The following is a 15075-nucleotide window of genomic DNA, read 5'->3' as shown; positions in this document are numbered from 1 at the left end:
ATAATTAAATGTATGACATAATAATATATAATTGGCAGTTCAAGTTTATGGTTGGAACTTACTTCAGAAAATACGTTCTTTACGACACACGTTAAACAGGATCACCATTCAGGTAGGTACTCAGTCATGTGTATAAAAAAAATATTGTATATTTGCATAATTGGGCAAAGTTACCTTAACGGGCAAAGTTAGCCGATGGTTTTATGTTGCCCAATTTGTCCTTGAAAGCCATTTAGCGTACTTTACACAATGTTATAATATGCACTAATCTAATGCTATGGCATGGCGGTATTATTTTTTTTTATTTCAAAATTGATAAGATTCTTTGTGATAGTATTACATCTGCTTTTTTTCATATTTCCTGTTATGCCTGATATGTCGCTAAATTATGTATTTGTGTGAGTAAAACCATAAATTAGCGGGCGGCAAGCGCCCTATGGCTGAAATGGCACATAGATTCATAGTGCCAATAGGGAATATTACGCAATACTCTGCGTAGGGGGCGCCACTAGTACAAACAGAAGGCCTACCGCGAAACACGAAAGTTCGTTGTCTGCCTCTATCACTCGTGTGTATTCGAGCGATAGAGAGGCAGATAACGAAATTTTTCACGTTTCGCGGTAGGCTGTAAACAAACCGCCTTGATGCATCAATTTCATATTTATTCGTAACAAATTATCAGTTTAAACTGTTTAAGGCATAGCATGTAGGTACGAGGGTTGCACTGAAAATGTCGGGAATAGAGAAAACTGTCGCATCTAGACGGTCAATCTTTATTTTAATACATACTTAAACTCAAACTGACCACGCATATAAATTTTCTTTTGAAAGTAATCATTCTGTAATGCACACGGCTCATAATCCCAAAGTCCTTTTTGTATGGCGATTTTGGGGCCTTAGTGGTTTTGTATGAAATTCGTGGAGTAGCCAACGGAATTGAAGTTTTTTTACATATATATATATATATATAAAAGATTTTTTTACTGTTGTCATATGAATATTTAGGAATGTCGAAATCTGCCGATATGCAACTTTTTTGGCAGTCTTTTTAATTAACAGCACAAATGCGATTTTAATTTTTGACGTCGCTTTGGAATGACATGCTTCTTTAAGATCACCCATGGGATAAAATGAAAGTGACTTTCATATTTAATTTTAACTGCAAACGAGCGTACGATGAACTCTAGTTCATAAAAAAATAACAGAAGCCCATTGTAACTTTTATTTGTTCGCTGAGGGCATATTGAAAACCGTTTAAAAATATGATCCGAAAAATCACTTGGCCAAAAATTCAAATAATGTTCGACATACAATTTTCAAATTGCCAGTAATTCTTAAATACAAATGACAACCAAATGGAATATACCTTAAAAGTTTTATAAAGAGTTACATTTTTATAAATTATATGCCTGTTTCTATTATGTTATTTCTAAGTGTCCCATTCCCGAATCTTTCAGTGCGACCCTAGTATAAGTTACTCTATGGTTTACGATAAGTGCTAGTGCTGCACTCTGGCGGCAGAACATTGCAGTAATACCCCCTATTGAAGAAAATATCGTTCAGCCGGGGCGTGGGCGTCGCTGTTCAATGCGCTTTTTACTCGTGTATTTTATTTCGAAAATAAAATTGATGGACTGGTGTATGATGTTTCTTTTCTACTTATTTAACTACCAAAGACATCCACAGACGCGCATTTTAAAATGAACCTTCACGCATTCTATTAAGGCTTACTTTAGCGGGTTATATAACATAGTTGTGGCGTTCAAAAGGGACTAAATTTAACCTTTCGAACGCCAAGAACACCTAAAGTCGTTACTAGGCGTGCCCACAGCGCCATGAACTATAGGTGTTATGGCACTTATGACGGACGCTGTCAAAGTAACCTTCACACTCTAGTAAGGTTTACATTAGCTTGCGCCCGGGATCTTGGCGTTTGAGTGATAGGTATTTGTTGAATAATTTTATGGTTTAGACACGCTTGTTTTTAGTAACTCGCGCGACATGTTTCGGAGAGCCTAGGTCTCCTTTCTCAAGCACTGACAGTGCGAGCAGCGTTCACGACGGCCGTGTATCGCGTACTGCGTACAAGTGAGTCTAAACCGAAATTTATTCAATGTTAGTATGTCTCACAACAGGTATTCGATAGGTATTTGTGTTTGTTTACGACATAAAGTGTTCAAAGGGTTAAGACATTCATACATGAATCTTGCTACAGCGAGATTTGACCTAGTTCCCAATTTCCGATTGACTTGATTTATTTACGGTACCTATAAAGTAATCGCCCGCCTTTTATCACTCTTATGGGTAGATTTTATGTTTACTAACTGGGATAATATTAAAACACCATATCAGAGTCAAAATGTATTTAAAAAACAATATGGATGCGAATTATACAAATAATAGGAGTTTTAACAAATTACACATTATTCAGTCATATTATTATGCAAAATAAATGCAGTCAGAAAAGGACAAGTTTAGTTCGAAATAGTTTTAGTACTTTTAGTGAAACAGAAGATGGAAATTAAAACGTAATGACAGTAAATACAAAATATAAACAGAAAACGTAGGAAATAATTTGAAGGATAACTCTTTTGAGAACCATTTTACAATGTGGGAAAATAGATTTCTATATTGGAAATAAACCTTGGGTTCTTCTGTATTATTATTATCACAATTTCATTTGTTTTTACTCACTTTTTCTTTCCTATATTATATCTATTTCAGTTTATAATTTATATAGTAGTGTTTCTACTCCAAATAAAACAAATTAAAACATTTCCATACAAATAATTTAATTTGTTTTCTATCGGTGCAGAATAGTCAATGTCCGGTTCGGCCATAAGTCGGCCTTTCTAATGAGGGATCTATTGCACAGTGAAAAAACACTTTATAAGTACATTCGAGAGCAGTTAAAATAGGTCACTTTTTATGAAAATTCTACACAAAACAATCTGCTTTCATTGCTTTTACGTGTATTCAAATTTAAAGGGCATTAATGTCGACTTCAACGTCGGCGACCCGATATCGATATTTTTTACTTTATAGTTTAAAGAATACATTTTTAGGCGAATTCTACACTAAATGTCACTTTTTCAATGCTAAAGAGTGTATTTCAAGACATCTTTCAGTATGAGTGTAGTTTAGTAGATTTATCAATCATCATCATCAGCCAAATGCAACGCTAGCACCGACGCAGCGCCAAACGGCGATCTATAAGCCACGCCCACCGCGCCAAACAGCTGCGCAGGCGGCGCCACGTTAGCCAATAGCAGCCGCGGCGCGACGGCAGAGAGAGACGGCGGTAGCAGTGCGACGAGGACGGCGCGAGCGGAGAGCAGCACGGAGTCCCAGAGGCCGGAGTCGTCGCCGCCGGGCTCCAGGATGACGAGGGCACCGCGGGACGTGGAGGCCCACTCGAGGGCTTGGGGAGTGCTGGAATAAAGAAAAAAATGTACCTTTGTATTACATGTAAATACAAAAATGCATTATTATCTATCATAGTTTGGCAAACCGATAGGTAGAGTCTATGCTGAAAGAGAAGAGTCGTGGAATGTAAGGGAGCCCATACATTTCACAACTCTTCTCTTTCCGCACAGACTCTGCTTATACGATACCGAACTTTCGCGCCTACATTTTTACACACTTTTATTTGATATCCATCATGGATTTTTACAACACAGAAAAGCATCTTTTATTCGATATCAAACTCAATGGAATAATATTAACATCAATAAATTGCTCTGATAATTAGATTTAGATTAATTACGATTCATAAGAGCTTGTTGCTAGGCCTACATGAATAAAGTAGATTTTGATTTTTGAATGATAATTTCTCGCGAAGAAACTGGGCGTCAATTTAGCCGCTAACCCTCGAACCGAATTGCCATTTGTCATTGTATCTATCATTATTACAAAATAAATTTAACGCGGTTTAAACGTCAACGTTATGATTGCCTCAACAAGCAAAAATGACCAACTAGAATTAAATAATGTAACTGTCAAAATAACGCCATGCCATTTGATCCCACGTGTTTTATTTTTAGCGGCAAACACAATTTTGATAATATTACACACAAACATACCTAATAAGAATGTAATCAACAGTCTTGTTTAAATCCAGAAAAAAGATGATTTCCAAAAATGTCTGCCAATAAAGTCTCCCGGATTAGTTGAAAACATATTGCCCTTTTGATGTGTGGATAACCGTAATGCGATTTTTTTTTACAAAAAACCATACTATATGACGATAATACATTGCACCAGATGACTGATATAAATTGCGATTATTCTTCGAAAGACCAAAAACTCAATATAACTCTTAAATCTGTGCAGATGCTGTAAAGTATAGAATACATATAAGTTCCCTCTATGGATCAGCATTAGGGAACTAAGTGCAAATCAGATAGTTAATCTAACAGAGTTCTTAAAAACGAACAACAGAATGCCTAAGCTGATGGTTTTATATAGTTAACTTCAAATTATGTTAAGGTACGGTCGTCCATTATTTTTGCCAGAAAAAAATATAATAATATAATTTAATAATAAACACATAATTAGGGCAGCTTGTGGCGAGCTGTTGGGGAGTAACGACCCCACGGACCCGAGTGCTCCCGAGAGTCGGTCAGGGTCTCCGTCTCCGGCGTGTCTTCGTCGGTCGGAGTGGACCCCAAGGGGACCCGCAGGACTCTCAGCTCTGGCTTGCCTTCATTGGCCGTCCAGAGAGGAGTCGCTAGAGCTATATGCTCCAGGGGTGGAAGTGAAAGATGCATAAGACGCGAGTTGGCACAGTGGCTGGTGACAGCCACTGGGTAGAAAGCGGCGCACACCTCTCGACACCCCTGAGCCGCTCACACCGATGTTGCTACTGGTCGTCTTCCCGACGGCAGTTTCAGGGGCCAATCTAGTCAGCGGCGAGTCACCGCCTGCCTCGATGACGGTGTTAACATTGTTATGGCAGGTGTCCGGACCTCTTTACAATAGCCCAGTTTCATTGTCCACCCAAACATCAATCCAAAGACCGGTATACTGTTCACTTTTTCTACAATAGTCCCAATGCCTGCTGCGACCGGTTCATGGGTGTCTATTGTTGCGCCTGTGAACGGGTTCCAGCAGGCGTTTACATGACATTAAAGCTCTCCAAAGGGCCTCTACGTGTTGGATGTGTCCCCAGGCAAGCCTATCAAAAGACCGGGATTTATAGGCCCGTGAAATCCAAAACGGAGAAACACATAATTATAGTTTTAAACTAACTTTTCTTTTGTATTTAGAATGTGTCTGTGCATATGTATCTGCACATACCGCTGGTGTTGCACCGCATTATGCGGTCCCAATAGAAGCAGTGCCCCCGCAATGCGGGGTTTCGACTCTTCCGACTTTATTAATTCAACAAATATTCGGCCCCCGCATGTGCGAGACGCGGGCAGCGAAGTTAATAATAAGGAATCTACACGAGATCTTGCTGTGAGTATATAAAGCATATTATTTTTGTAATTATGTGCGTATAATACCTACTTAGAGTAGGTAATAGAGGACCCCACAAATCCCGCAATGCGGGCTTCTGAATCCGTTAATATTCGGCCCCCGCAAGTACAAAAAGCAGTCCGCGTATTTAAAATCGATATGGGATCTTGTTCTGAGTATACAAAGCATAAATACCGGATGATACCAACCACGGTGGTTGTAAAGATCCATCATCCATGGAGTCGTCTTCGGGTAATATCATAGGTACAATTAATAATACATACCTCGGGTGCTGTACTGACGTCTCCGGGTCGTGCAGGGCTAGTAGGAGAAGGTCCCCCGCGGGGCGGGGGTCCGTGGGCCGCAGTACGCGGCCCCCGCACAGGCGGTAGGCGGATAGCGCGCTTGTTACTAATGGACAAGTGTCTGTGAATAGAAATACTGCAATTAGAACAATACTATGGCAATCAATATAACCACCGTGGATGTAGCAGTGGTATATAATTCGATAGCTCACGGATGCTCTGAGTCATAATAACCTGAGCAGTGTAAAAAGTAGCAGTTGTCCGACGGCCTTTGACGTGTAGCGCGCTACTAACAATGGCGATGACAGCGATATATATCACCCCTCGTCGAATGAATGTACAGACTGTGACCTAAGGCAGTCTGTACAGCACAAATGATTTACTAGCTAAAACAGTTTGGTTAGACAGTGAGAATTTTGTAATGAGGATTGTAGTTATTAGTCTATTCCGTGACTGAAGTTTGAGCTGGCCTCGTCACGGTCGCCATGTGAAGCGACGTACAAGTTGATGTTTTTTACATACACCACATAATAATAGGTTGGATAAATTATTCTGAAATTGTTAATGGTACATATTTATATCCCTAAAATACATTATTCTTCTACAAAACGGTACTAACCGTCGAGCGGTACGACGTAGGTGTCGACCCCGTGCGCGCGCAGCAGGCGCGCCGCGGAGACGGCGGCGGCGGCGGCCGGCCCGCCGCCCGCCACCGCGCCGCAGCACGGCCGCTGGTGCGCGTTGCGCGGGTCCAATCTGTAGAAAGCTTTATTTTAAGATGTGCCCACAGTAGGCAAACTCGCCTATAGTCTGTATCTTTAGGTATTTAAATAAAAGTAAACAAAATCTACCCTTAAATCCTTAAGCCAGTTGAGGGTGGATGAAAACATTACACGATCAAATAATGTAGGTTAAAGTCAGGTCGTACAGTGACAGATCCAGGCGGTTTTGTATTTGGTCGGTTAACCAATAAATGTTATAACTACCCGAAAATGTACAAATTATTTGTTTACTTTTATTTAAATACCTAAAGATACAGAGTATAGAGTGGGATCAAGTTAACTATGCATGACATTTACATTGATAAATTAATTACAAATTTCTATGAAGATATGACATTTATTAAGACACTCCCTCGCTTTGTTCTGTTAAAGTTGGTGCAAAAGTAAGTTTAGACGGACTCAATGCTTATGCTAGACTCGCTAACCGGGGGTGCATGGTCATTATGACCTTTACGAAACAGGAGTTTTGGCCGAAGGGTGTCAAGTTTCGGCGATTCCGCGACCGGCTCCCTGGCACAGCGGGGTTGCAAATGCATCACCGTTAATATGTGTGTTTTGGTTTTTAAGATGTATTTCATAATATCTATGCTAGTTTTAAGGTATTTATCTATGGGCCAGTTGCCTGAAAATAAAGACGTATCACTCTTACATAATTACATTACAGTAACATTTATATTTCTCTTTAATAGATAAAAAATACAAATAATCAGAATAAATTTGGCATATTACTTTTCAGCTTGGAGTCACAAAGGAAGTTTTAGAGTTATGGAAAAATAAAAAAGTGAAAAGTAAAGACACCAAAGATTTCGAAGAAACTAGTTCAAAAAAGAAAGTAAACAAGTAAAGTTTTACAACTTCAATGTTTTTATCTACTTTTAGTCTTCCATTTTGTAAAAATGTAGCCTTTATTATCCGGGCCATAAAAACCAATTATGGGACACACTCTGAGTCAGGATGGCCGAGTCAGCACACACTCGGCCATTCTGACTCAGTGCATGTCCCTGTCTTAATGTTACTTTAACAAATGATAGTTCTTACCTACGAGTCCCACCGACAAGTTTCAACGCTACATCAGCAGTCGCACGCGCGAACAAAGCCCTCGCCGTATGCTGCGTCTCATCATCCGTCCTTCTCAATCCAGCCCACAATCTTCCTCTTAAAGCCGCTGACACACTGGGTAACCTCGTCCCGGAATCAGTGACGTAGTCTCTAGCGCCTCTTAACGCTGGTGGTACGGTGACAGGGGCAGTGTCTGGTGCGGTTGTTCGGAGCACGTTCTGGTCGTGTCGCAGTTTGCCGCCGGCGGCCATTTCGTCGCGGGCGGCGGCTACGCGAACGACGTCGGGACGCATTTGTTGCCAGAGCGCCTAAAAAGGATACAATACAATTTATGTTAATGTCACTATCATCTCATTTAGAATTAAGTGTCCAAATTTCGATATTGTAAGTCTGTCTGAGGTAGGACATGCCGACATGATTGGTAATGACTAACAATAAATATTTTGACTTTTCTCATGGACTTGATAAAGCTTGTTTTATCTCTTCTTCAGTTGGTCCCTCAATACTGAGGATCGTGACATCATATCCTTCTGTTGAAGACCAGGTTCCTCCATAGGGTTCCATTCCCCGCCAAGCGCATGCCCTCGTGCAGTTTTAATTGCATAGGTGCCGTCATTTGAGCATACAGTAGGAGTAGGGCCCTGAGGTCTCGTGCCTTCAACTTTGCCCGTCATTATTTGGGCTTGTTTTATGGCTTGTTATATTTCTTTGGTGCTGTCATGTCAGAATGAGCCGTGCCGTAGGTAAGTACTGTATGCAAAAACAAATTGTTTGATTATATTTTGTGTGAGAAAATTCTTTTTAATTTAAATGTATATTTAAATATTGATTCCCTTGAATGTACATGTATAGTTAAAAAGCGGCCAAGTGTGCGTCGGACTCGCCCATGAAGGGTTCCGTAGCAGCAAGTAACATAATAAAATTGCGGTTTACGATTTATGACGTATTAAAAAAAACCGGGCAAGTGCGAGTCGGACTCGCGCACGAAGGGTTCCGTACCATAATGCAAAAAAAAAACGAAAAAAAAAAGCAAAAAAAAACGGTCACCCATCCAAGTACTGACCACTCCCGACGTTGCTTAACTTTGGTCAAAAATCACGTTTGTTGTATGGGAGCCCCATTTAAATCTTTATTTTATTCTGTTTTTAGTATGTATTTGTTGTTATAGCGGCAACAGAAATACATCATCTGTGAAAATTTCAACTGTTTAGCTATCACGGTTCGTGAGATACAGCCTGGTGACAGACGGACGGACGGACGGACGGACAGCGAAGTCTTAGTAATAGGGTCCCGTTTTACCCTTTGGGTACGGAACCCTAAAAACTACTTACTAGATCTCGTTCAAACCAATTTTCGGTGGAAGTTTGCATGGTAATGTACATCATATATTTTTTTTAGTTTTTACCCGACTACGGCAACGCAAAAGGAGGGTTATGATTTTGACCGGTATGTATGTGGGTATGTATGTATGTATGTATGTTCATCTGTTCCCTCATAACTTCTAAAGTACTCATTGAAATTTGACAAACGACATGTCATTCGAATCGTCTTAATCGTCCGCTGGTTATAGACTATATGACGTCACAAAAAAATTAACACGGCGCCCTGTAGAGGTCATAAAGTCACGAACCAAAAAATTAAAAATAAGTAATGATGACGTGTTGTATATCATTTGAAAGAGCTCAATTAGCACATTTCAAATATATACATATTGTTAGTATTTGCACCCGGCTTTGCTTGCATGCACCCGATAAAACATTAATTTATTTGGTAGGTAATTCGAACTACGAATCTACAACCGCTCTGGATTCTATCTATCCGCGTGTTACGCGACTATGGCGATACAAGAAGGATTTTCAAAAGAAATCAGTTTGGCCGCTATATACATGGTGTTTTTTAATGACCTGCAATTTTTTATAACGTGAATAGGTATAGAAGTCCAGATCGGCAAAATTTTTTACGAGAATGGGTTTGGTCCCATGGTAAAAGTTGCTTAATATATTCACCTCGTAAACTTCGCAGTGGTCAGGCGAAGCATACTGAAACGTACCTATGTGACGCACCGGACTCGGTCCAAAAGGCGACACTAAGGGTCAGGCGTAGCCCGATGTACGTGGCGCGCTGTACGCGGTCCAAAGCCGGGCGCCTTCGGCACCCTCATACTAAAAGAGTCTGGCGTAACCCGACACGTACGAGGCATGATGTACGCGTTCCAAAGCCGGGCGCCTTCAGCGCCCTCATACTAAAAGAGCCTAGCGTAGCCCGACGTACGAGGCTCGCTGTACGCGTTCCAAAGCCGGGCGCCTTGGGCGCCCTCATACTAAACGAGTCGAGCATAGCCCGACGTACGAGGCACGATGTACGTGTTCCAAAGCCGGGCGCCTTCGGTGCCCTCGTACTAAAAGAGTCGGGCTTAGCCCGACGTACGAGGCTCGCTGTACGCGTTCCAAAGCCGAGGCGCCCTCCTACTAAAAGAGTCGGGCATAGCCCGACGTACGAGGCACGATGTACGCGTTCCAAAGCCGGGCGCCTTCGGCGCCCTCGTAATAAAAGAGTCGGGCGTAGCCCGACGTACGAGGCATGATGTACGCGTTCCAAAGCCGGGCGCCTTCGGCGCCCTCATACTAATAGAGTCGGGCGTAGCCCGACGTACGAGGCATGATGTACGCGTTCCAAAGCCGGGCGCCTTCGGCGCCCTCATAATAAAAGAGTCGGGCGTAGCCCGACGTACGAGGCATGATGTACGCGTATACAGCTGGGCGCCTTCGGCGCCCTCATACTAAAAGAGTCGGGCGTAGCCCGACGTACGAGGCTCGCTGTACGCGTTCCAAAGCCGGGCGCCTTCGGCGCCCTCATACTAAACGAGTCGGGCCTAGCCCGACGTACGAAGCACGTTGTACGCGTTCCAAAGCCGAGGCGCCCTCATACTAAAAGAGTCGGCCATAGCCCGACGTACGAGGCACGATGTACGCATTCCAAAGCCGGGCGCCTTCGGCGCCCTCATACTAAAAGAGTCGAGCGTAGCCCGACGTACGTGGCGCGCTCCACGCGGTCCAAAGCCGGGCGCCTTCGGCGCCCTCATACTAAAAGAGTCGGACGTAGCCCGACGTACGAGGCACGATGTACGCGTTCCAAAGCCGGGCGCCCTCGGCGCCCTCATACTAAAGAGTCGGGCGTAGCCCGACGTACGAGGCTCGATGTACGCGTTCTCATACTAAAAGAGTCGGGCGTAGCCGACGTACGAGGCTCGATGTACGCGTTCCAAAGCCAGGCGCCGAAGGCGCCTTCATGCCAAAGGTTGTCGGGCGTAGCCCGATATATGCGGCGCTCTGCGTGCATTCCTGTACTGAGGACGCCCTTGCAAAAGTAATATAAAGTGACTTCAAATATTATTAGTAAGTAACGAAATCCTGACCCCAAAATTAATTAAATAAAAAAATAAGTTCAAAAACTAAAACCCGACTACTGCAAATTGTGCTCTAAAAAGTATGAAACAAGATGGAATTCTTATCTGAAATTATCATACAGGAAAATTACAAGAGTTATCATTTTTTTATATATTTACAGAGATTCAGAGGATAGCCGTGGTTGTATGCCACTTTACCTTAAAGTTTATAATTTGGAAGTGTCTCTCGCGCAAACTATTCAGTTTAGAAAAAAATGATATTAGAAACACCAATTTCATTTTTGAAGACCTATCCATAGATACCCCACACGTATGGGATTGATGAAAAAAAATTTTTGAGTTTCAGTTCTAAGTATGGGGAACCCCCAAAATTTATTGTTTTTTTTCTATTTTTGTGTGAAAATCTTAACGCGGTTCACAGAATACATCTACTTACCAAGTTTCAACAGTATAGTTCTTATAGTTTCGGAAAAAAGTGGCTGTGACATACGGACAGACAGACAGACAAACAGACAGACAGACAGACATGACGAATCCATAAGGGCTGTTCCGTTTTTTGCCATTTGGCTACGGAACCCTAAAAATGGGCCACCTTCATCAAGAATTGGCTGGTAGTAAAACTTAAGCCAAATTTTTCTTTGCAAATAGGCCCCAGGAGTCAAGAAACATGGAAAAGTTTCATTGTGTTCCTTTTGAACAATGTTTTTTAAATCAACCTGTCGAAGAAACCTAATATGACATAAAAATTACCTCTTTATCAAAAAGTGCTAAGTTTCCCTCAAAGTCAAAATCATTATCGACGGCCTCCAAGGCAGCGGAGCCGAAGCACGCTTCGTTTTTACGACGCGCCTTGTCACCGCCTGGCATCCGAGTCTTCGGTGTTGAGCCGGAGGCGCCATAGCTCCCTGCAAACACAATTACTAACTAAAGAATGTGCCGTCAGTACAACAACCTGATGTCTAAGCATATTGGTGTTTAAAATGCAGTGAGTTCAGTTTTATCTCCCAATGCAGCTCACTAAGCACTGAGCGGATGTCTGTGCGTGCCCAGGATTGCACATATTTTATTTTCTTTATTTTTAGGATTATATCATTGTTATTAAATTGTTGCTGAGTCTTAAACAGAGTTTTCTACAAAAAATAAATAATTTACTCAGTAGTTGTCAGTAGCTCTGCAATGGCATCACAAAAAAAAAACATACAATACAATACAAATCCTCCTTATTGCACAACCTCATAATCAATGTACATGGAAACACAAATTCAAAACATTTTGAATTTTGAGTCCTTTATTGTGACATACAGAATGTTAGCCTGATTGGCTTTTGTGATAATTACTGATCATAATTACTACACATGGCAAAAATTATTAATTCCTACAAGACTCTCCTATCATACAGAAAAGCTAGACTTAACTTTCACATACCAGCATGAGTGATGTTCCTATTCTTAGCCTGTATATCAATAGGCTTGCTCCTCGCCTGCTTGCTCTTATTAACAACCGGGAGTGGTGGTGCTGGAGCCTGTTCTTGTAAGCTCTCTCCAACCGTAGCCCGTGGCACTCGCTTCTTGCCTACAACTGGGACAGTGCTGTGCGCTGTACCACCTGACGTCTTGCCGGAGATAATCTCTAGGGATTTGATGTCTGAAGCTCTGTAAAGTTTAAATTTAATTTACCTTTTAACCGCAGTAGACTGATATATAAGACATACAAAATTGGGCTCATTTTGCAGATTTCTGATAAATAGCTTTGTACCGCCGGCAACACAAGCATGCTAGATGAAAAATTCTATGGTGGTTAAAAGGTTAAAGTGTAAGACATTTTATAACAGCTTGTGTATTTTATGTGATGATATATTCACTGCACTAAACATAAAACATCTTACTCTGAATTTCATTTGAACACTACTGTAAAAATATAACTGCTCAGTTGCATAGGATTGATGAATAAGAAAACGGAACCAACAGGCAGTCATTTTGTGGTAGTACTTAGTATAGATGATGTAATATAGTTATGCAAAACAAATAGGTATATTGCCCCAATGTATTAAACTTATTTGTCATTTTAATACAAAGTTGGTAGAAAAACAGGACGGTTGGGAAGAAAATAGCCAATCGGATTGTCATTTAAATATCCAGGATATTAAAATACAGCTCAGGTAACCTGAAAAATCTCCTAAACCTGATTGACGGCAGGAGTAGGCAGTTGGCTAAATTTAAAAGTGACGAAACTACCAAGCTTACAAGACTAGCTGAAGCACTTACTTTAACGTAACCTGTGCCTTAGGATAAGGGAATCCGTTCCGAAACGGTTTGGTAAGCGTAATGGACGCTCCATCAGCCGCGAGGATCGTGCCCTGGTAGCAGCCGAGCGGCGACCCACAGCGCACCGAAACGCTGAAACCTTCCCACTGCGCCATGTTTGGTCCACTAAACCATACAAGACACGATCACACAAACCGTTAATTACAAACAATATTATGGATCACAGCGTGAAAGGAATAAATGACACACATCGCATAATGACATGTAGACAAGTTCCATGACAAGTGACAACAATGCGTGACCAGGGGCAGGTTACAAAATGATTATTTTTGGATAACTCTAGTTTCTCGCAACGATGAAAATGGTAATCGCTTATGTATGCTGATAAAGATTATTTGAATACATAAAAAATACTTTATTAGTAATTTGCCAATGAGTATGTACTTAATTCAGGATATTATTTTAAATGAAATTAACATGTTTTGGAACATATAACAAAAACAACGATGCGGTTATCTGAGGGGCTACCGCGAAAACCGAAATTCGCAAATTGCGGGGATCTTACTCTTTTACTCCAATGAAGGCGTAATTAGAGTGACAGAGAAAAATGCCCGCAATTGACGATTTTCGGTATTGGCGGTAGCCCTACTGCCCCCTAGCCTAAAAGCAGCATTTTCGGTCGTTTTAATTATGTAGCTCAAATGGCTTTGAATTACATAAGTAGTGTCAGCTGTCAATAATGTCAAATCTTCATTTTTGATTTTTTTTTATTCATTTGTTCTTCAGTCTGTGGTTGCACTGGTTGCCGTGCGATCCTACTGGACTGTGAAGTTTTGTGATTTATACGGCAAAAAATAATGTGAGAAAAAGCTTCGTTACATGCTAATATAACTGAAGCGAAAACTTAGAATTCCTGGGACGCAAACGCCAGACGCTTGAGAGCTACGGGCACTGCAATACAGTTAAGGTAATAAATGTAATAATGTAATGATTTGCACTGCGGTCTACTCTTAATAGGAATAGTTTTTATCACTTACATGCTTACATGTACTTGTAGATCTCTGAAATAATAGTTTAATACTGACACGAACTATTGCTATCACAAGTTATTATTATTATTTGTATGTCTTTTCCATATCTCGGGACCATGGGGTCCGAGACCTTTGGGAGGCGTACGTGGGGCCGAAGCCAACTGCGCAGAGGCCCTTTAAGACACTTTTAATCTAACAGCAAGGGATACACGTGGCGGATACCATCCCCGAACGCACAATGTGATACATCCGGAGATGGTCCCCGCCAGGTGCAAAGACTATTGCAGTGCAGCACTTTTGTGCTGCGATGGGAACTAAGGTCATGGGTTATAGATTTGAAAGTTGGATGGACTGGATAATGGGCTATGGGAGAGACTAGCGGACACCTGCCGTGACAATCAGTCTCAAAATTGTTAAAGACAGGTGGTGACTCGCCAACTCATTGAGTGGGCCCCGCAATGGCCGCACGCACAGTGCGACAACAGGGCAACACTTTGGAGTGGCTGTGAGGTTGTCGAGAGGTGAGTCTGTAGTAGCCAGATCCCGGTAATCCGTTCAGCGGGCCGCCAGCGTTATGGCATTTTACACTTCCAACCTGGAGCATGGGTCCCGCTCTTGCGACTCCACTCTGGCTGGCCAATCAAGGCAAGCACAGAGGTGAGGGCCAGATGACAGGGCCCTCTGGAATAGGAGTCCGCAGTGTCGCCACTCACCGTCAGCTCGCCACAAGCTGCCCCCGCGGGGTTATTATTATTATTTGTATGTCTT

At 41.9% G+C, this 15075-nt stretch overlaps 1 protein-coding gene and 1 long non-coding RNA gene across 2 annotated transcripts; one reads left to right on the top strand and one right to left on the bottom strand.

The window, feature by feature from the left end:
- Positions 1 to 2348: 2348 nt before the first annotated feature.
- LOC134798432 (enhancer of mRNA-decapping protein 3) lies at positions 2349 to 13670 on the bottom strand. The gene is made up of 7 exons (XM_063770870.1): positions 13277 to 13670; positions 12438 to 12664; positions 11763 to 11917; positions 7586 to 7914; positions 6385 to 6521; positions 5745 to 5886; positions 2349 to 3432 (listed from the first exon to the last, which is right to left on the bottom strand). The coding sequence occupies exons 1-7, from the start codon at positions 13429 to 13431 to the stop codon at positions 3153 to 3155; spliced, it is 1425 nt and encodes a 474-aa protein (XP_063626940.1). The 5' UTR covers positions 13432 to 13670; the 3' UTR covers positions 2349 to 3152.
- On the top strand, positions 4564 to 7407 carry LOC134798466 (uncharacterized). Its single transcript, XR_010145185.1, has 2 exons — positions 4564 to 5460; positions 7284 to 7407. It is a non-coding gene; the product is annotated as an uncharacterized LOC134798466 (long non-coding RNA).
- Positions 13671 to 15075: the final 1405 nt, after the last annotated feature.

The sequence above is a fragment of the Cydia splendana genome, chromosome 16, assembly GCF_910591565.1.
Source record: "Cydia splendana chromosome 16, ilCydSple1.2, whole genome shotgun sequence".
In the NCBI taxonomy this organism is placed as follows: Eukaryota; Metazoa; Arthropoda; class Insecta; order Lepidoptera; family Tortricidae; genus Cydia; species Cydia splendana.
This window is presented reverse-complemented; position numbering and strand designations above follow the sequence as displayed.

Bases quoted from the DNA above. Each gene is read 5' to 3' on its own strand.
- LOC134798432 (XM_063770870.1), bottom strand. From the start codon at position 13,431: ATGGCGCAGTGGGAAGGTTTCAGCGTTTCGGTGCGCTGTGGGTCGCCG. The intron at 7,915-11,762 runs GTAATTTTTATG...TATCCTTTTTAG, and splicing joins TAGCACTTTTTGATAAAGAG to GCGCTCTGGCAACAAATGCG. The intron at 6,522-7,585 runs GTAAGAACTATC...AGCTTTCTACAG, and splicing joins CTTGTCGGTGGGACTCGTAG to ATTGGACCCGCGCAACGCGC.